Consider the following 20,908-nt stretch of genomic DNA (forward strand, 5'->3'; position numbering starts at 1 on the left):
GAAGGTAGGGTAGTCAGAGAGGGAGAAGAGAGTGCCAGAGGGGTGTCAGAAGAGAGAGGTAACAGGGTGTCCAGAGAAGCAGCAGAGGGTGCCAAGGAGGTGGCAGAGGAGCCATAGAGGAGTAAGAAGGGATAGCATGAGAGGAAAGGAAGTTAGTTGATAAGGTGCAGGAAGCATCTATCAAAGAGGAGATTATTGGCCTTAGGGCCCTGTACCAAGACAGTGCCATTTAAGTAGACATTAATGATGGTCTTAGAGGAGTGGAAGGGGGCCAGGAGGGCCTCCCACCGGGTGCCACCATTAAGGGGAGAAGAGGAAAAAGGAGAGAGAACACAGAGCATATGGGGGGGTCCATAGGCCTGGAGAGGGAATGGCAAAGAGTCTGTCGGTAATGGTCTGTCTGGAGGAAGCACTGGTATAGGTATCAGCGATAAGGAGGCCTGGGTTGGAGACCAGGATGTCCCTTTTGAGCTTCTTCTTGCCAGACATAGTGAGAGGGATAGGATAGTCAATAGAAAAGCAGTTAGAAAAGATAGGTGAGACAGAGAGCACCATTGGGGGTGCGGGAGGAAAAAAGGGGGTGAGAGGTTGGGGGTAAGGAGAGGGGAGCCCAGGTAGGGGAGGGGGGAGTGGAGGTCATGCAGGGGGGGGGGCGCACAGGAGGGAGGCACAGGGGGGACACGAAAGGAAGGGGGGCACAACAAAGAGCAAGAACAACAGACCTATGAATCAGATGCAATATAAAACCATCCAAAACAAAAGAGCACAGCAGGGAACCTAGAAGTAGAGAATGCAGATGTAGTACAGAACCAAAGAAAAGCACAACAGGGAAACTGGAAGTAAAGAATGCAGATGCAATACAAGACCAAATGCAAAACACAGAGGTCAGCAGGGAACCAAGAAGTGAAGAATGCAGCCAATTGCAAATGTGATGTCACAAACTGTGGATAGCAATACAATATCAAGAACCGTAGAGAGCCAACACAGTCAACAAGGCACAGAACACAACAGGAACCTAGAAGAAGAATGCACGCAATGCAAAGTAATGCCGGAAAAACAGTGGAGCACGAGACAGTGTCAGAATAGTACACAATAGATCAAAGAGGAAAGGGCTGAGATGCGAGAGGAAGGACAGGAAACGCAGGAGGGGGGAACGGAACAGGATGCAGGGACCTACAATGCGAGGGGGCGCACACAGCTACAGAAGCAAGGGAGCACACGTGGCCAAGTTCTGCGTGCCAAGTTGTAGGCTAAGTATTTCAGCACAGCACAATACAACACACACAGATTTGACTTTCCCAAAAGGGGAAAAAAGGCTACGTTTTTGAGCAGAGCACAATACAGCACACCCAGATTCGACTTAACTGATCAGTCACAGCAGGTCGACGCTGCAGGCTAGGTGCTACCACGGCGAACACCGGCAGACATCACTGGAGCTGTCCTTGGCCTCTGGTCCATGGCCGAGGGGGCTGCCACGACAGGGGGTGCCTTGGGTGGCCAATTTAACCAACCAATGGGCGCGTGGTGGGAGGCCCAACAAACAACGAAGCAACCGTGATAGAGGGAGGGGGGAGTGGGCACACACGTGCTGCAGCGCAAGAACAAAGCATTTAGAAATGCCCAACTTACTGTGCTGTGGAACACCTGTCCTCACCCCAGCACCGGAAAAGTTGACATTCCCTCATGAAGATGGGGATGGCCTGTAGGGACAGAGGGAGAAACACATGTTGGTGCATTCTTACTTGCTGTCAGAGCAGGGGTTTGGGCCCTGGGTCCTCCCGATACGAACAGATCCAAACAGGAATTGCCCTTTTCTTCATCTGCCCTTCCCTTCGGATGCCCGGGCGAGAGATGCCCTTAACCTAAGAGTTAAGAGCAGAAAGCAAGAGACAGGGCTAAGAACGTGGGTGGTGCTTAGGCCAAGTGACCTAGATCCACTTCCACCCAACTGCAAGGAAAAGAGGCTGGAAGGCTGCTTAAGTAGGGAAAAAGAGCAGCAACCAGAAAGGCACCAACAGTTTAAAGTGATAGACAGGTGGGCGGGGCTTAGGCCAGGTGACCTAGATCCACTTGCACCCACACCCCAACTGCAAAGAAAAGAGGCTGGAGGGCTGCTTAAGTAGGGAAAAAGAGAGGCAACCAGAAAGGCACCAACAGTTTAAAGCTATTGACAGGTGGGAGAGGCTTAGGCCAGGTGACCTAGATCCACTTGCACCTGCTCCCCAAATGCCTGGTGGTTTAGAGCAAGTTTTCTTTGGAATCTTGTGGCAGTAAAGTGACCCCCCTTCCCTCGATGCCATGGGCCTACTTGTTACGCTCACCTGACTCCCACGGAGGCGCTGGCCTGGTTCGCACTGCTGTGACCTCTTCTAAGGTGATGCGCAGGGTTCGGAAGACGGACTGGACCGGGCCCCCAAATCTGGCTTGTCTGGCTCGCAGAAGTATCCTTCTGTAGGCGAAAATAGGGTATTAACTCTCTGCGTGGTAATGCAATCGTCCTCCCACTTTCCCCTCTCACCCTCCTTGAAACCCTTCTGTGATTTCTCGTAGCGTCTCACCTTAGGGTCTGGAAGGACGAGCTCTCCATCCTGCTTCTGATGCAGGGGCGCGTTGGTATCCAGTTACTTCACTGGATTTTCGGATTGGTGAGAACCAAACTTGCTTGGCTTCCAGGTAAGTTTTTTGATAAGAGGTTCCCCTTGTGTCCATGCATTAATGTACTAATGCTAGTGTCTTTTTCCCCATAGGGGCCGGGGTACGGAATGCCGGGGAACAGGCACCGACCCGAGATGAGATGTGAAATCCTTGTAGAAATCAGGTAAGTCTTTAATGAGCGTTTCTTTGGTAATGTCTTTTCATTCGCTCATTAACGCTGATGTCTTTTTTTTCCCCTTAGGGGCCGGGGTCCGGAAATGCCAGGATGCGGCGCGGACCCGGAATGAAGAGGGAATGAATCAACAGGTAAGTCTTAACATGGAGATTCAGCTTTCCTTATTCCCTTCTCTCTCCCACCATTTGTTCTGGTGTTTTTCTCCCTAGGCGCTGGGGCGTGACTGCGAATCCAGATGATCGCTGCTGAACATGGAGGCGCCCTGTAAAGGTGAGTGGAATGCGGCGCTGCAGCGATCGACGCGATGAGCTTTTAAATTAAAGTCTTCCTTTTCAGGATTGTCGGCGAGATGTCTCCGGGATGCGGATTTAGCAGGTTAGGACTTTTCCTTCTTCTGTTCTCTTCTTCTCTTCCTTTGCAGGTGATCCAGGATGCTGGCAGGCGTGGCAGAAGTCAGGATGCAGGAGCAGACACGGTGAGCGTCCAGCTGCTAGATGCAGAACAGCGCGGAGCACGTGTGGCTGTTCGGGTGGGGTTTAAATAGCCTTGGAAGAAGTTCCAGGTATGTATCCTTCCTCCAATCAGGTATGTATCCTTCCCTGACCACGCCCGGATGGTAAATTAGTCCCACAGGTAAAGTAGTTCCTTTCAGGCCTTAAGGAGGCCGGGATCCTGCAGCATGGTCTGCATCAGGTAAGTGCACCCAAGCATTCCCACAATGAGCCTGGCGCCTATGGCGCCAGGACTGATGTCTTTTATGAGCCTGGCGCCATAGACGACAGGACACTGTCCAAAGGGCCCCTATATGGGGTTGCTGGGTCCTTCCTTGGGGACTGGATGTCCGCTTTCGGGGACGCCGGGCTTGAACTGGCTCCCCGGGAGCGGGCATCATGACACTACTGTGATTGACAGTTGATCTACTTGAAGCATGGCATGACTGAGTTATTACTTCTTCCGAGGTAGTGGTTACCCCAGGTGCCCCTGTGGAATCAAATCAGAAAATACAATATTAAGGCTTTTACACCATGCAAAGAGAAATACACCGACACGGGCTTGTAAAGATTCCCAGAATCTTTATTGCAATTCTGTACAGTTTACAAACAAAGTACACAAATAGCTATTTGGCCGTCAGTACATCACAGAGACCACGAGCAGGGTTCAATGTGAGCAGTGAACAGGATTTGCTAGCTGGACTTCAGCGTATTTATACAGTTTCGTTATAACGATGTCCAGCCTCTTATAAGTTAATCAAGTACTGGGCTAGGGTCACGCCAGGTTCGTTCCTAATTTACATATCTTGTGCATGCGGTTTACTTTTTTAATACATTTACTAACAAACACCATTATTCTCTAAGTTTAACTTTACACTCTTTACACATTGCTTTAATACAGACCAAACAAATGTTTCGCTTGTCGTGTTTAGATAGCGTTATTGTTCTTGTATACTTGTAGGTTAACATCGCCAATTCAAGTAATCCCCTGATCCCGAGGTCAACAAAGGACAAGGTCTACATGACCCTAACATGTAGCCTGAAGGCAGGTTGGACATTAACTCTCCTCCAGAGGTTGAAGAGGTTAAAGCAAGAACAAGAGAACACAAGACGGCCATTTTAGGCCACAGGGTTATTTTGTACAATAAATTAAAATGGCGGATCTAACCTAAAATGGGGGCTTGATTCACTTAAGGTCACAACCTTGTAATGCGGATTTCCTCGCAAAGCGACTGGTCATAGGCCAACATATACAATGAGGACGAAACAATATTATATCAGTTCTAACAAACCCTCCTTTTGGCCTATGCCAAGCGCTAAACTACCTTCAATCATTTTGCGATTAACTCCACATTTCAATGTCTATACACCCCGAATCATTGTCAGACATATCTATTGCCATTAGATCAGACACTAGAGTTTCTTTAAACACAAACTCCTTGGAAACCTTATCTGGGCGTATATTTTATGCCCTAATACACTTGTTGCTTGCACACAACACCCCCCTAATACTGAACATATACCAGGGAGACACTGTATACAACAACAAAGGAACAGAAAACTTCCCAAGATAATCAGCAGGGCCGAAAACAACTTCCATCCCCACGACCGTAGGAGGTCCCAAAACCATGCACTAAGTTCCCAGTTTTCCTCAGGAACATGCACTTCTGAACAAAGAACATGTAGATTTTGGATAGCCCTAAAGATCGTTGGAGAGGAGTCTGGTAGGTAAACGCAGCAAACGACCCCACTCACTTACATACTCCTCCACGCTCAGCCAGAATGGCATCTAATGCCATCCGGTTCTGAAGAGCCACTAATCTTATCGCTTTCTGTTCTAACGTCATATTATAGAGTATGTCAGTGGTCCGGTTGATGGTTTTCTCCAATACTCTCGCTAGTCCCCTGATATCTAATCAGTGGCAGTTTGCTTAGCTATCTGATCAGCGAAAGCATTCCCTTTTCCTATATCATCTGTAACTTTTTGATGTGCTGCACATTTTATAATGGCTAACTGAACAGGGAGTGCGAGCGCTGAAAGTAATCGCACTATTAAAGTGCCATGCTGAATTTTCGTGCCATGTGAGGTCAAGAAACCTCGTTCGGTAGACTTTGGAAAGAAGTTGTGAACCACCCCAAAAGCATACTGACTATCGGTATATATAATTACTGTAAGCCCTTCAAAAAGTTCACAAGCTCGAGTTAATGCTATAATTTCTGCGGCCTGCACGGAATTATGCACAATTCTTTTGGTTTCCACAATCGTGCTTAAAGTAGTAACGGCATAAGCAGCCGTGGATGCACCATTCGGAAGTTTAAAACAAGAGCCATCACAAAATAGCTCTCCTTGTGGGCTATTCAAAGGCGTGTCTTTCAGATCAATTCTACCTTTAGTCTCTTGTTCTGTCGCATAAAGGCAATCGTGTGACGTTTCGTCACCATCAACAGTATCTTGCGGGACAGGTAAAAGTTCAGCCGGATTTAATACACAACACCTCTGAATTTGAATGTGGGGAGCAAACAAGATCAGTTCGTATCTTGTCAATCGTGCGGAAGTGAGGTGTTGCGTTTGAGTTCTATTCAATAAAATATCTACAGAGTGAGGTACCATTAGGGTTAACGCATGACCCAGGACCATTCCCTCACTCCGTTTTACAGACGCAGCAGCAGCAACAGCTCTCAAACATCTCGCAAAGCGCATGCAACAGGATCAAGGGCGGATGAGAAATCGCCGCACGGCCTATTCATCCCTCCATGTTCCTGCGTTAATACAGCCAAAGCACATCCATCACGTTCATGCACATACAACACAAAGGCCTTTTCATAATTTGGAGTTCCTAAAACCAGCGCTGAACACCGTGCGGTTTTGAGCAAGTCAAATGCTGTCTGGTGTTCCAAAGTCCATGGCAATGGCAAAGAAATGCCCTTCTTTGTCAAAGCCAGCATTGGTTTAATCGTTAACGAAAAGTTAGGGATCCACAATCTACAGTAAGAAGCCATACCTATCAGGGCTCTAACTTCCTTCTGCGTATTTGGGACAGACATGCCAGAAATGGTCTTTATTCGTTCATGTGTCAACCGTCTTCCCTCCTTTGACAGGAGATAGCCTAAATAGGTGACCTCCTGACAACAATATTGGAATTTTTTGAGTGAAGCTTTGTGGCCATGTTTCGCTAGATGACAAAGCAACAACACGGGGCCTTCTTTACAGGCACCCTCAGAATCAGCAGCCAAGAGGAGATCATCTACATACTGTAGTAACGTGCAAGTAGTAGGCAACTCGAGAGTATATCGAGCTGCTCTTTTAATGCCCTATTATAAATACTTGGACTCTCAGTGTACCCTTGTGGTGCACGAGTGAATGTGAACGAGCGTCCACCTAGGGTAAACGCGAACAAATACCTACTATCCTTGTGTATGGGAATACTGAAAAACGCGTTTTTGAGGTCAACAACGCTAAAGTGAGTGGCAGAAGCCGGAATCATGGTTAGTATTGTTGTAACATCAGGTACAATAGGAAATTGAGGAGCCACAATTTTGTTAATAGCACGTAAATCAATTATAAACTGAAAGGGAATCGCATTATCACCTTTCTTGTATACTGGCAAAATCGGGCTGTTACACAAACTACCCGTAATTTCCTCAATTACTCCACGATGTACAAAATCAGAGACTATACATTTCAAAGCCTGTTCGCCTTTAACTGAGATCTTATATTGTGGGATGTGAGGCAATTTAACTCCATGTTTCAGAATAATTCTAACAGGTTCAATTTGAAGAATGCCCAGATCATTATCATTAATTGCCCATAAGCATTCCGGAATATTACTGAATTCTGGCGGTAAAGGTCGAGTCAAAAACTGAGGCGAGTGATTGCTGAGGTGAAATTGTTAACCGAACTCCGTCCGGAGAACAATGTATCACTGCATGCAATTCCTTCAACAAATCTAACCCCAGCAAGTTCTCCCCACAGTTTGTGGTAAGTAGAAATGGACACTGCTCCGTGAAGGGACCCAGTGTTATCGGTACCGGCAAAGAGACCGGACAAACTACAGGTGTGCCTGAAAACCCTACGGAAACGTTGGACTGCCTTGACAGGGAAATATTTGGAACCCGTGAATGGTCAATGGAACATTTCTGTGCTCCCGTATCTACTAAAAATATATGCTTCCTATTTCCCACCGCCATCTCAACATAGGGGCCTTTCTGATGAACGGGAATAGGCGTCGGTTCCAAATCCTGCTTCGGGCAATCCTAGCGAAACAGAATATTGTCAAAAGGAAGCTCTTCAGAGAGGTACGCGGCAGAAGGGTGATCAAAAATTTTTCTATTATCCACATTCGAAACTTGCTTATCCTGTGAAGGAGGTTGCTGTGATTCTGGTGCAAACTGACCTCTGCCAGGGCCCCCTGCACCTGGGCGACCTCTGGATCATCTACCCATGTTCCCAAATGACCTTTGCTGCAAGGTCGGACATTGTGCGCGCCAGTGGCCTTCCTGTCGACAATAAGCACACTGGTTAATGGTTACCGGAGCCAGGGGCGTACTTCCCTGTGGAATGTACTGACCTCTAAATTGATTACCCCCTCTAAGGTTTCTAACAATCTGTTGTAATAGGACTTTTGTTTTCAGGTCACCCTTTTTTTTTTAAAGTTTTTCCTTTTCATTATGCACACGATTTTCATAGTACTGAGCCATGTGCAGTACTTCTGATTGAGACTTCGCCTGCCAAGCGCTTTCGGAAGACATAATCTGTAACTGGATATCAGGCAGGAATCCACGTACAAATTTATCGACAAACAGTCTTTTCCCTGACTCTGTGCCTAAGTCTTGTCCACTGAAATCTGAAAATACCTGTTCAAACCGATTGAAGAAATTGGTAGCACCCTCAGACTTTCCTTGGACACATGCCGGAAGCTTGTCCCAAATGATTCTTTTTTCAGGAACTATAGTTTTCAATTTTACAATAATCCTATCAGGCAAAGTTAATATCACTTGAGGCGGTCGCTCGCTAGCTGGTCTTTCTCTGTCGAGCCTAACCATGTATCTCCTAACCCAGGTACATCATCTACAGTCCTAATCTGTTTCCACAAATCAATTGGCAGGAGTATGGGAAATAATAAATCAATATCACTTAAGGTGAATACCGATGACTGTAAGACCGACTCTATTTCTTTATAGAACCCGGTCGGATTATTTCTTACATTGGGAATAGATTGCTTTATGGTGTTCACTTCCTGTCTTGAGAATGTGACGTGAACAAACTGTGATACGTAATGTGCAGGGATGTCCAACGCGAGTATTCCTCGTGCAGCATCGGCCGCAATCTCAACTTTCGGGACAAATGTCGGAGGGACCTCTCTCATAGGCAACTGAGAAGTAGGCAGCTCCGAACGCTTACTAAGCAACAGAGCCAAATCGAGCGCTAAGGCAGTCGAAGAAGTATCAATCGAAAAGGCTCTCTTATAAACACTCAACAATTCTGCGGGACAACAAATCTTTCTTTTTACACACTCATTCTGCAGGTATTCTACCATAACCTGTATCACTTTCTTTTGCATTTCTAACGTATACTGACTATATGTGTCATATACTTCATCTGGAGTTATCGACATATCCGAAATCCATCTTATCGCATCCTTTGTACAAATTCGTGCTTCCTCACCTTTTAATTCACGGCGAGGAGAAAACTGTTTCTGTAAGAACATAATACCTAAACTATCACCTTCTGCTTCCTCATTCTGTAACTCTTCCAACTCCTTCCTATACACAAAAATCCTCTCAACATGCTCATATACCTTTTCCGCAGTATCTCTGGAGTACGCTAAGGCGTTCAAATCCCGTAACCCTTGTGGGAAATCTACATCGTTTAATCTATTCCACATTATACTCAAATGAATCCCTAATCCTTCAATAAAAACATTTTTCTCAGGAATACCTTTTAAATTTTCGAGTGTGGAAAAAACATCAGCTTGTTCACCCTTCTCCATACAATGTTTAGCCAAAGCTTTCAATTTATTCTTTTTTTTTTTGGAAACATAGTTTTAAGAGTCACAACCCTTGATCCCACTGCCTGGTCTACTACAAGCGATGCGGAATCACTTGGAAGAGGGAGGAGTAGGCACATTCTGAATATCAACAGGTGGAGTCAAGGGGGCAGGCAAAGGAGCGACGGCTGGAAGAACAACAGGAAGAACAACAGGGAGGACCGGAGGAACTATAGGAGGAGGAATAACAATTGGAAGGGGCAAAGCGCCAGGAGGAGGGACGCACAGAGGTGGCGCGGAGGCACCGGGCCTTCGTTCATGCAAAAGTTTATTAATCAATTAATTTGACGTATGAAAATCTTTTGAAGGGTTAATTTTCTGAATGCCCAATTGAAACGCCCTGTCCGTGTTCCTAACTGACTCCAATTGTTTATTTTGATCATATAACGGTGACTTTTTTCGACACTTGTCATATGTCTACGCATATGTTTCTTTCTACTCTTTTGTTGCTGCAAAGCTTCTGTTTTCCAACTATGCAATGCGTCAAATGCTGCAGGTCTAGCCTTTTTCTTTACTAATACAGACTCTAGATATTCTATACGAGGGATTTCAAAGCTACCATTGGTTGGCCACCGAAGATTAGAGTTATGTCTGGTCTGTCTGTGCCAAATGTCATTAAATGCTACACTACCAAAGCCTTTCTTACAGTACATAGTACATGCCGGCGACCCCTCCTGTGGTGCGGGATGGCTATCTTCCAAAGATTGTCTGTCGCTGCGGAATAATGCCCTAAAGCAGGCAGACAATTTCCCAGGCACATCAAAGTTCTGGTGTTACCTGGTCAAATAATTGTGCTCGCGAGTACAATGCGCCAAATTCAAATTGTCAGGGTTAAATTAAGAATCGGGTCACGATTCACCTGACCAAAGGACTGGGAGCCCCGATCGGGTTTGTTTGTTTATTTATTTATAGCGCGCACCAGACCCGAGGGTAACCGGGCGCGTTGTTCAAGAATACTTTAAGCTTTACAGGTTACACATGTTAACAGATTGCAGTTACTTGCATATAACAGTTACATAGTACAAGACAGTAAGGTAAATATACATTGTACAGGATATATACAGTTATATGGAGAGTAAGGAATATATACAGTTATATACAGGGTGTATGTAGAGTTCGTCTTGTTAGTCCGAGGTTATGTAGGCATAAGGCTGGTTTATAGATCATTTTCTTTAATCCACTTGATGCAACTAGATCGGAAGTGTGAGTAGGATGGGAAGATCTTAGGCAGGGCGGGAGGGAGTTCCACAGCTGGGCAGCTTTGACCGGGAAGCTGTTTCCTCCGGCAGTACTTAGTTTAAATGGGGGTACCACTAACTGGTTGGAATATGCTTCTCTAGTAGGTCTAGAGGAGGTTTTTCTATTGAATCTTTCAGTTGGGTATTTGAGCGCTAGATCGTTGATACTTTTGAATGTTAAAGAGGCTGTTTTGAGTTTAATTTTGTCCACTGTGGAAAGCCAGTTGGATTGTCTTCTAGCCTCTGAAATATGTTCTCTTCTTGGAATTCCTAGGGCAGCTCTAAGAGCATTGTTCTGTAGTGTTTGAATCTTTTGCAACGTGTGTTTATTAGACCCTATATATAGTGCGTTGCAGTAGTCCAGTTTCGATAGCACTAAGGCTCGAGCAAGGGTGAGGCAATTGGTGGTAGACAGGTATGGTTTTGCGGCTCTAATCAACTTGCAGGTGTATGCAGTGCTGGGTGCCATTGCACTCACCTGTTTTGTTAGGGAGCGGCAGGAGTCGAGGTAAAAACCTCATGTTTTTACCGCTTTTGCTACCTTAATGGTGTTACCATCTATGACGAAAGAGGAGTATTCGTCTTTTAGTCTTTTGATGTTTTGTGTGTTCCCCAATATGATGAGTTCCGTTTTGTCATCATTCAGGCATAGTCCATGACTGGCCATCCATGCCTGAATGATGAGGTAGAATTTGTTCACCAAGGCCAAATCTTGTTCATAATCCCCTGAAAGTGGGATGAGAATCTGAGTGTCATCTGCATAGTTAGTGTAGGTGACACCCAGACTGTCCAGATCATCGAACAAGGGCTTCGTGAAAATGTTGTACATGGTGGGGGAGACACAGGAGCCCTCTGTGACTCCACATGTGATGGATACTGGGTCAGCTGCAGCAGAGCTAGAGAAGACCCTCATGGGTCTACCAGTTAGGAATGATTTGATCCATGCAATGGCATGTGTGGAGAAGTGGACAGCTGTTTCTAGGTGGGTGCAAAGCACATCATGATCCACCAAGTCAAATGCTGCAGAGAGATCCAGTAGGAGGAGTAAGGCCATCTTTCCGGAGTCCCTCAGCTCGTCGACCTGGGTTTTGAGATCGATGAGCGCAGTTTCAGTTCCGTGCTGGGGTCTGAAACCTGATTGTCTTGTGCCTAGAAGATGGTGCAACTCCAGGTGTTTTTGAATCTGTAAGTAGGCTACTCTGTCTAGGATTTTTAACAGGAAAGGTACCGTTGTGATCGGCCTATAGTTGGTCGGGATGGATGGGTTCAATGTTTGCTTTTTAAGGAGGGGGAGGACCCAAGATTGTTTGAGATTATCTGGTATTGTGCCTGATGCAAAGGAGGCATTGATGAGCTTGGAAATGAAAGCGGATAGGTCTCTGGCCGCGTCTTTTATTAGTTGGGCTGGGCATAGGTCGCCTCGGCAGTTAGATGGTTTGAGTGAGAGTATTATCTTTTCGGTTTCAAGTATAGTTACTTTAGTAAAGTTAAATTTTTGTTCTGGTTTGGTGGTGGTTGGTAGGTTGTCTCTTTGGTTGGTTGAGGGGGGAATATTCTGTTTCTTTTTCTCAATTTTTGTTTGTAGTGTGGCTATTTTGTCATTTAGTGCTTTTTGGATGTTCGAGCACCACATTTTATATTTCTCACAGTTATCCTGAACAGGAATGGGGTTTTCCAGTTCCTTTAGTATGAGGAATAGTTCTTTGGTTCCAGATTTAGCCTGCAGTATTCTATTGTTGAAGTTCTCTTTTTTTGCTTTCTTTATTTCATTTTTGTAGGTCTTGGAGGCATTGGTGAGTGCAGTTTTATTTGTCTCTGTTGGGGTTAGTCGCCAGGCAGATTCGCATTTGCGTTTTTCTATCCTTGGGGATTTAAGGTGTAGAGTAAACCAGGTGTTTAGATGGGCTCTGGGCTTACTTTTTCTCAATTTCAATGGGGCGATGGTATCTAGAGCTATGGCCATGGTAGAGTTAAATTCCTTTACTAGTGTCGAGGTGTCCAGTGAATCAGGTAGGGAGTTTAAGGTAGGGAGGATAAGTGGTAGCAGTTTTTCGGTAGTTATACGTTTTTTATTTCTGGTTGGCAAGGGGGGAGCCAATGCAGTTTCCATGGGTTGGGCCATGTTAACATTTAAGAGGAAAGTTATCAGTGCATGATCTGTCCAGATTTGTGGAGTGATAGTGACAATCGTTACATTGCAATTATGGTCAGCAACCCAGTCAAGTATTGCAGCCTTTTTCATGGGTGGGGTGTGAGATTTTTTGGGAGAAACCTATTTCTGAAATGACATTAGCGATATTAGTTGCTTGCAGGTCTTTACGGTCATTGTAGCCTAAATTTAAGTCTCCCAGAAGGATGGCTTGTGATGAGTTTTTTAGGTTGTTTGAAAGGATCGTGGAGATGTCCTCCTCAAACGTACCAATAGGGCCTTGTGGTCTGTAGGTAAGGTGTATATTGATGGTTTGAGAGGGTGATGTTAGGAGTTTAGCAGTTAATGATTCGCAGGATTTTGTAGTTGAACTTGCTTCAATTTTTAGAGTGAGATTATTTTTAGCAATAATAGTGAAGCCACCTCCTCGAGAATTGACTCTATCTTCTCTGAGTATGGTGTAATTATGGGGCAAGGCAAGCATCAGGGCAGGTCCTGCAGCTTGGTGCAGCCAAGTTACTGTTATGGCGAGGAGGTCATAATCTCCTGTTTGAATGAGATCCGCAATTTCAGTAGCATGTGCTATTAGTGACCTAGCATTAATAAGGGCACATTTCCATGGGGCATTTAGTTTTGATATAGCCTGGGTGGCATTACTTTTCTTTTTTGTTAGACTGTTATTAGCTTTGGAATGGTTGTTTGTGAGGTTCTTACAATGGAAGTGTAAGGGTTACTAAGGACAATGCTAAGGACCCACGTGTCTGTTGATTTCGGCTAATTTACCCACCTCGATATATGGACCCTCGTCAAGACGTCATCTCGGGCTACAGCTCACCGTTCAGGGATCGGATCGTGCAATACTGTCGAGGAATTCACTTCTCTTCCAGAGTGGCCGTTTCTGTTGGCACCGTCCGATCCCGGTCCGATAGCCGAGCCAACCTTCAACGAGACAAAGTCGATCTTGAGGGTCCCTATTCAGGCGCCATCTGTGGAATCAGAAAATACTATATTAAGGCTTTTACACCATGCAAAGAGAAATACGCCGACACAGGCTTGTAAAGATTCCCAGAATCTTTATTGCAATTCTGTACAGTTTACAAACAAAGTACACAAATAGCTATTTGGCCATCAGTATATCACAGAGACCACCAGCAGGGTTCAATGTGAGCAGTGAACAGGATTTGCTAGCTGGACATCAGCGTATTTATACAGTTTCGTTATAACGATGTCCAGCCTCTTATAAGTTAATCATGTACTGGGCTAGGGTCACGCCAGGTTTGTTCCTAATTTACATATCTCATGCATGCGGTTTACTTTAATACATTTACTAACAAACACTATTATTCTCTAAGTTTAACTTTACACTCTTTACACATTGCTTTAATACAGACCAAACAAATGTTTCGCATGTCGTGTTTAGATAGCGTTATTGTTCTTGTATACTTGTAGGTTAACATCGCCAATTCAAGTAATCCCCTGATCCCGAGGTCAACAAAGGACAAGGTCTACATGACCCTAACATGTAGCCTGAAGGCAGGTTGGACATTAACTCTCCTCCAGAGGTTGAAGAGGTTAAAGCAAGAACAAGAGAACACAAGACAGCTATTTTAGGCCACAGGGTGACTTTGTACAATAAACTAAAATGGCGGCTCTAACCTAAAATGGAGGCTTGATTCACTTAAGGTCACGACCTTGTAATGCGGATTTCCTCGCAAAGCGACTGGTCATAGGCCAACATATACAATGAGGACGAAACAATATTATATCAGTTCTAACACCCCAACTGCTTTAGATCCTGAAGATTGGTAAAGGTGATGGGAAAAGCGATATCATGCTTTTAATTATTAATAGCTATCATAGATAATGCCTCCTTGGCCGCTGATCTGGTTGAAATGCGGGTACTTGTTTTGGGTCCATCGGAACAAACCCTATCGCTCTGGATTGTGCTAATATTGTCAGGGTTAATTTCAGCCACAGGCACAAGGGGACCACCCTCCACTATTTTCTCTTGTACCCCTCCTATGACCCCTTGGCTAGTCAGTTGCCCCTCCTTACACATGCCCCTGCCCACCAATTCAATCAAATGAAAAACTATCTTTTTAAGTGATAACATTTCGGCCAAAACGACGCTGCAGTGGCAAACACTGAATGCCCGGCCCCCTGCCCCCATTATGATGGGTTGATATGGTGTTAGCCAATTCCACACAAGAGGCAGAAAAACCACACGGACCTTTGTCTGAGGGTAAATCACCAACAGTGCCTGCCAATACCGTCTGTGCCCCTATTTCTACAGTCCCTCTATTCACACTCCCAGCATTTTATTTGCCCACCGATGGCCCATTATGGACCCCCGCCCCCTGGCCAGCTGTTTGAATTAGTCAGTTCTGTGAGGCAAGGTGCAGGAGGGCAGGGGGGTTCATCAGGAACAAACAGCCTAAGCTGCGTTTGTTGATGTAATACAAAAGGTTGATGTGTCGCTTGAAAGTTGAACGTCTGCGGCATCTAAGCCTGCGAGGGTTGTGTTCATTGAAATATGAATGTATTGATTGATTGTAATTTGGTTTATAAAAAGCAAACCTTTCACAACAATAAAGTTTACAAAACTTTTGTAACAAAATATGATCAGATAGATAACGAAAATATTTACCCCAGTGTATCGTAAATAAGCTCCAACTCCATAAAACACCATATAAAGTTAATAATACAATTCTCTAATCCTAAAAATAATCTTAAACAGGATTTTATACAAGAATTAAAATAAAAATCCGGCACCTACAATGATTGGAGGCTTGAAACAGTGTTGCTGCTCGATATGTGATATGCATTAGCACTCCTGTTCCTGTTTTTCAATTTAGGTTTTCTATATTGTTTTAATAAACAGTTGAAGGTACTGAAACAATCCAAAAAGTCACTGTCAACCCCTGAAAGAACATTTTTACCTATGTATGAATTAGTAGATTTTGAAATGCACAAATAAAACCAGAAACATTTTATTCCCCCCACAACATGAACTTTTCTTGGCTGTGAATTAATAAAAGTTGACCATCTGCCTTTCCCCATTATAGGGTCTACGAGCACATCAATGATCTTACCCTATTTCTTTTCAATGATGCTCTGGTCCTCACTAGCCGCAGTATTTCCTATACACCTTTTCAACGGACCTCACAGACAGCGTACCAGTTCTTGGCCTCCGTTGCACTTCACAGGCTGCTACAAGAAGATATCCCAGATTCTAAATGTAAGTATCACAAACAGTTCACATGGTTTCTGTAAAAACGTAAATCTAACATTGTTTCTGTATCTGAAATGACACTTCAAAGCATCACACATTGAGCCTTTTCAAATATATACAGCTAATCACTTCTGTGCCTCATGATGTTTACTGTGCCGTTGTGCTCTAGTTTTGTTTACATTCACTTTAGTTTCCAGACTGAGAAACTAAAATTCTCTGAAATACTGCATACATAACTCATGTAATGTAACCAGGTCATGGATAGTGTCACTTCTACCATTTTGGTGGTCTCTTGTGTTGAGTTTCTGCTAGTGGTTCATGGAGGCAGAGGGAAAGGCAAGGAGGGAATCCTTCATGTTGATGTGTGGCATTTATCTGTGTGCTGGTGAAATTCTAGGGGAGTCGGACATGTGGATTTTGTGTTGCCATACATGCCTCATTTGTGATGTATTGTGTGCAAATGAGATTCATCCTACTAGCATGGTTAGTTGGGGGAACGTAAAGCGGTGGGGTGACATAATGCTTAAGAGTACATGGTTTCTAGTGGCTGCTTTATGACCAGATGTGCTGCTGGTATGTGTGTCTTAGCTGTTTAATGAACGAAGGAAAGGGTAAAGTGGAAGAAGGAACATGAAGCTGAAGAAGACTGAATTGGTTAGTGGGATGGAAAGTTGGTTATTCAAGTATGGGTCTGAGGTGGTAGATTCCTTGGCATTCTACAAGGTTGAGTTCATACTTGGTTCCTCCAGGTGTCTTTGTTGCTTTTGTTTACTGTTGTATGCATGTTTTCTACTGGTGCAAGTGTGCTTTGTTCTGGATTCCGTTGAATAATCAGTGCTGGTTATTTGTGATTGTTTCTTCCCAGGTTTTAGGGTGGTGTTCACCCGTTGTTTCATCTAATTTCCTATCTCTACAGGTCTGCTTTATTGCTAGTCGAGTTGAGTGGTCAGTGTAAAGACTGGAGGGGGGTGGGGGGTTCTGTACTCCCGCCCTCTACATGGTAGGGTAAAGGCACAGAACACCCCAGTAAGGCTCTCAGTTCGGTAGAAATGGACGAGCAGCCAGCTTAAGCTTTCAGGAGGTGATGCAGGTAGGCTTTTAAGTACAGTGTTTCCCCAAAGCTCCCACACAGGAATGTCCACACACTATGTTAGGTGATAACACAGCTTCTTTATATACAATAAGGGTTCAGGAATATATACACATATAAATAATAACACTTTGTACTTGAAATTCTTATTCAAAGAATGGCAAATATATACACTGCTAAACTGTTTGGAGATAGAAATCGAGCTGATAAAGGGTCAGCCAAGCGAAGTACCCGGAAGTACCCGCTTGGCCGCTCTCTCTGCTCCTCCTGTCTTGGATTTGGAACCTGTTGCTCCTGCTCGACGGTACAGACTTGTATTTCTTGGACGCTATTGAACTTTAATACTACTGGAAGAACTCAGTATTAAACTACATATCCTTTCCTGCTTAGGTGTTATTTCGAGCGTTCTAGCTCTTTTACTAACAGAGCCCCGCCTCCCTGCCTGAGTTCCTATAAAAGGCATTCGCCGCGCGCACCCAAGCGAAGTACCCGGATGTACCTGCTTGGCTGCTTTGCCGCGGTTGTTGCGTGGTTGTGGTCAGGTAGCTCTTCCGTAGAAGTGCTTTAGCTTGAGTTCTGGTGGCCCCGTGCACCTGTAGCTAAACCACTCTGTTGTAGGTGAGTGGTTGCGTAACGTCCCGTTTAAATTTAGATTTATTTTACCTTTGCTTGGTCCATGCAATGAGGCGTATTGTCGTTAAGAACTGGGATGCCTCCTCCTGCATTCATACATGCGAATGCGCAACAATTTTCACCTTCTGCTCCTGGCAAATGGAAGGGCATGACTCAATCATGCTCTACGCCTTTGATTCACTCCACAAAAAAATGAATGCTCTCTTCGTGTAAAGCATCCTCAAACACGGACATTTGTTCCTTTTATATGGATGCAGACTTAAGCACAAGATCTTCCCCTCCCCCCATCAGTGTTCCTTCGAATCATTTGCAAGGTATACATGCAGCTCCCGTTTCATTGTCCGCGACCGACTGACTACTAGTGATAAAATTGTTTCCAATTGCAGTGTCCCGCTGCAACCTGTTGTCATTGCGACCGCCACCTCAATGGACAAGCTCTCATTGCTTTATGTAACTAATTCCACTCATAATATCAACAGTTCTCTCACTGATAGTGCTTTACTAAAAAATGCTTCTACTGCTCCGGTTTCAGTGGCTGATTCTAACCCAGACCCTTCGGGGTCAATTAAGTTCCCAATTAGGGAACTCACGTCCCCTGCACACTTTCAATGTCTGGAAAACCAGACCAACAGTTAGATTATATTGTTTACAAAATTTCCAATAAACTCTAGAGAAAGGAGTAAACGTTTAGCATGAAGCAATATTTGAGGAAGTCAATTGAAGAAAATCAGTTTCAGTCAAATTAGGTCACAAGAACCGAAATTCATGTTTATTCTTGATGTTGAGATTGTAGCAGGCCCAACGCGTTTCGAGTGATAGTGCACTCTTCATCAGGGGCAAATCAAAGAGGTTCTAAGAAAAAATATGTACAGAATTCTACATTAGAAAAGTGTTTTTCATAGACAATTTTTCACAAATTTTACCAAACATGATGTTACAACCACTTATGTCATGTATACAAAGGCTAATAGAATGAGTCAAAGAATAAAGACTACTCAAAAACCAGAAAACAGGGTACATTGCCACTAAAGGGTCAATATCTTCACACTGAACATTTACCATCATGTTTCTGTTTGTAGAACAGGCTTGGATCAATATCATGAGTTTACTTGGTCTACTGTGCTCAAAAAACAGCTACACCACAGAGGTATTTGAAAATAAAAAATAAAGAATAAACAATAAGTGAATAATTCTAACCTTGTGATTGTAATAGGGTATCTTTAAATGAAGAAAAGGGGGATCCAGAAAGGGGACCCCAAATGGTCGATGGGACAGTAGTACAAGGGTAATGTCGTCCCAATCATATCTGTAAAAAAGAAGTGTAAGGCAAAGACTAGTAAGGAAATGTAAGGAGAAGGGGCTCCGTAATTTTGTAAAAAAAATCACTTACAACTGCTAGCGGTCTGTTTAGGGTAACGGAGTTTCATTTTATAGCCATGGTGTGGAGCCCAAAGACAGCGGTGATCCCACACTCTAGTTTGAGAAATCTTGGATAGTAGTGAGAAATAAGGCATCCAATACTAGACTGGTGTCCACTGTCACTAAAAAAAAGAAGAAAGGAAATAGAAGAGGTTAAAGGTCTTCTCCAAAATGGATAGAGATGAACGGTGTTAGACAGAAACCTGTGCAGTTCCCTCTGGGACCACTGCAAAAGATTTAAGACTACAGGTGTTTGGCAGTAAACTCACTTGGTAGCAGTCTGTACCACCCAGGTTTACCTGGTAGCTGTGGCTGAGCAGTCAGACCTCCCTCAAGAAGAGTTGGGCAGTATACAGAGCATACATAATAGGTACAGAGGCACAACAGTACAAGCAAACACTGACCAGAGCTAGGTGTAAAGGTATATACTTATTTATTTAAAAGACACACTCATAAATTACACTAGCACAGAAAAGGTAAGTAAGTCAAAACACAGTCACTATTACTCATATGTACATCCCTAGTTATTTGTTGGACAAGTCTAAGTTAACACCACTTATTTCCAAACAGAGGTGAGCGCTTAACGTTAGATGGCACTCCAACAAGTTAGTTAAACAGGGAGGGAAAAGGCAAAAGAAGTGAAAACAGCAAGGCAAAACACTTTTCAGAGGTTCACAGTGAGTGTAGGAAGGCAGTCTATTGAGGAGCAAGGAAGTTCGGTTGCCAGGCCCACTCTAGGGAAAGCCAGGCAAAAAGATGCCCAAGATCACACAATGTCACAAGTCTTTACAGGTGAGTAGAAAAGGTTTTTCCCAGTTAAGAAAAGTTTAGTTAGGGTGTCCCAGGCTTACCCAGGGTCGAGAGCCGAGGGCTAAATCTACCCCGTACAATCGGTGGCAAGGGAAGCCGGGCGGAACACAGTACCTTTAAAATGGAAAGGATCCTCCAGCGGGGGCAGTTGTTCCTGGTAGTGGGTGCAAGTCGGGGCGTCGTCCAGAGGAGGAGAAGATCTCGTTGTGGAGGAAAGCTGAAGGTCGTTGCATTACCAGGGAAGAAACCAGCCGTGGAGTTTTTCCGGTTAAAAGGATGTTACCCCTCTTTCGCGGTTGAGGTAAAAAGTGGTATCCCGGTTGCCGGGGTGCTTGGCACAGGCAAGGCGGCCACGAGATGCTTCAGGGCGGCGAAAAGAAGGCAGAAACTGGTTGTCCCCACCAGTCAAGGGAAGAAGACTCTCCGGCGGGAGATCTCCTCTGTCGTTGGGAAAAAGTGGTGAGACGGTTCCGCAGGGCTCCACCGGTGGTGTCGTCTTGGCAGGTCGGCTCGGCTTCTACCTCTTCGGCTTCTTAGGTCCTGTGGCGACTTCTCAAGAACCAGTCCCAAAAACCCTGCTTTTATGCAGCAAACCCCCATTCATACATCCCAGCTGTCACTCAAACATGCTAAGTGGTGAGCGGGGTGGCTCACCACTTGGGCCAATCACACCAGAGTGCGACATGAGTTGGCAAGGCAACTCAGTCCAGGGTGCCACACCCCCTGTGGTACCCAGACAGAATGGCACCACTTTGGAGGGCTTCTGTGCAGAAGCCCGCCAAAAGTGGAACAAAGGCTCGACTCGGGTTCAGGGTTACTGAAGTGAACCTAGACGCCATTTTGGCAGCGAGTTCTGGCAAAAAATCCCAACCGGTGAATTTATATTAAATAAATAAACCGGCGGTATCTTTAACATTGCACCAAAAAGTGGTGCATTAAAATCAATGGGAAATCCCATTGGGAAATATT

The 20,908-nt window shown here is 44.7% G+C and overlaps 1 protein-coding gene across 1 annotated transcript in view; it reads left to right on the forward strand.

Annotated features, from left to right (window-relative positions):
* Positions 1–20,908, forward strand: part of ECT2L (epithelial cell transforming 2 like) — a 2,055,529-nt gene that overhangs the window by 1,946,851 nt on the left and 87,770 nt on the right. Inside the window, exon 22 of the mRNA XM_069608104.1 lies at positions 15,821–15,993. Coding sequence (XP_069464205.1) covers positions 15,821–15,993 — 173 coding nt within the window. The remainder of the gene's footprint in view (positions 1–15,820; positions 15,994–20,908) is intronic.

The sequence above is a fragment of the Ambystoma mexicanum genome, chromosome 4q, assembly GCF_040938575.1.
Source record: "Ambystoma mexicanum isolate Mex_15411 chromosome 4q, UKY_AmexF1_1, whole genome shotgun sequence".
Classification (NCBI taxonomy): domain Eukaryota; kingdom Metazoa; phylum Chordata; class Amphibia; order Caudata; family Ambystomatidae; genus Ambystoma; species Ambystoma mexicanum.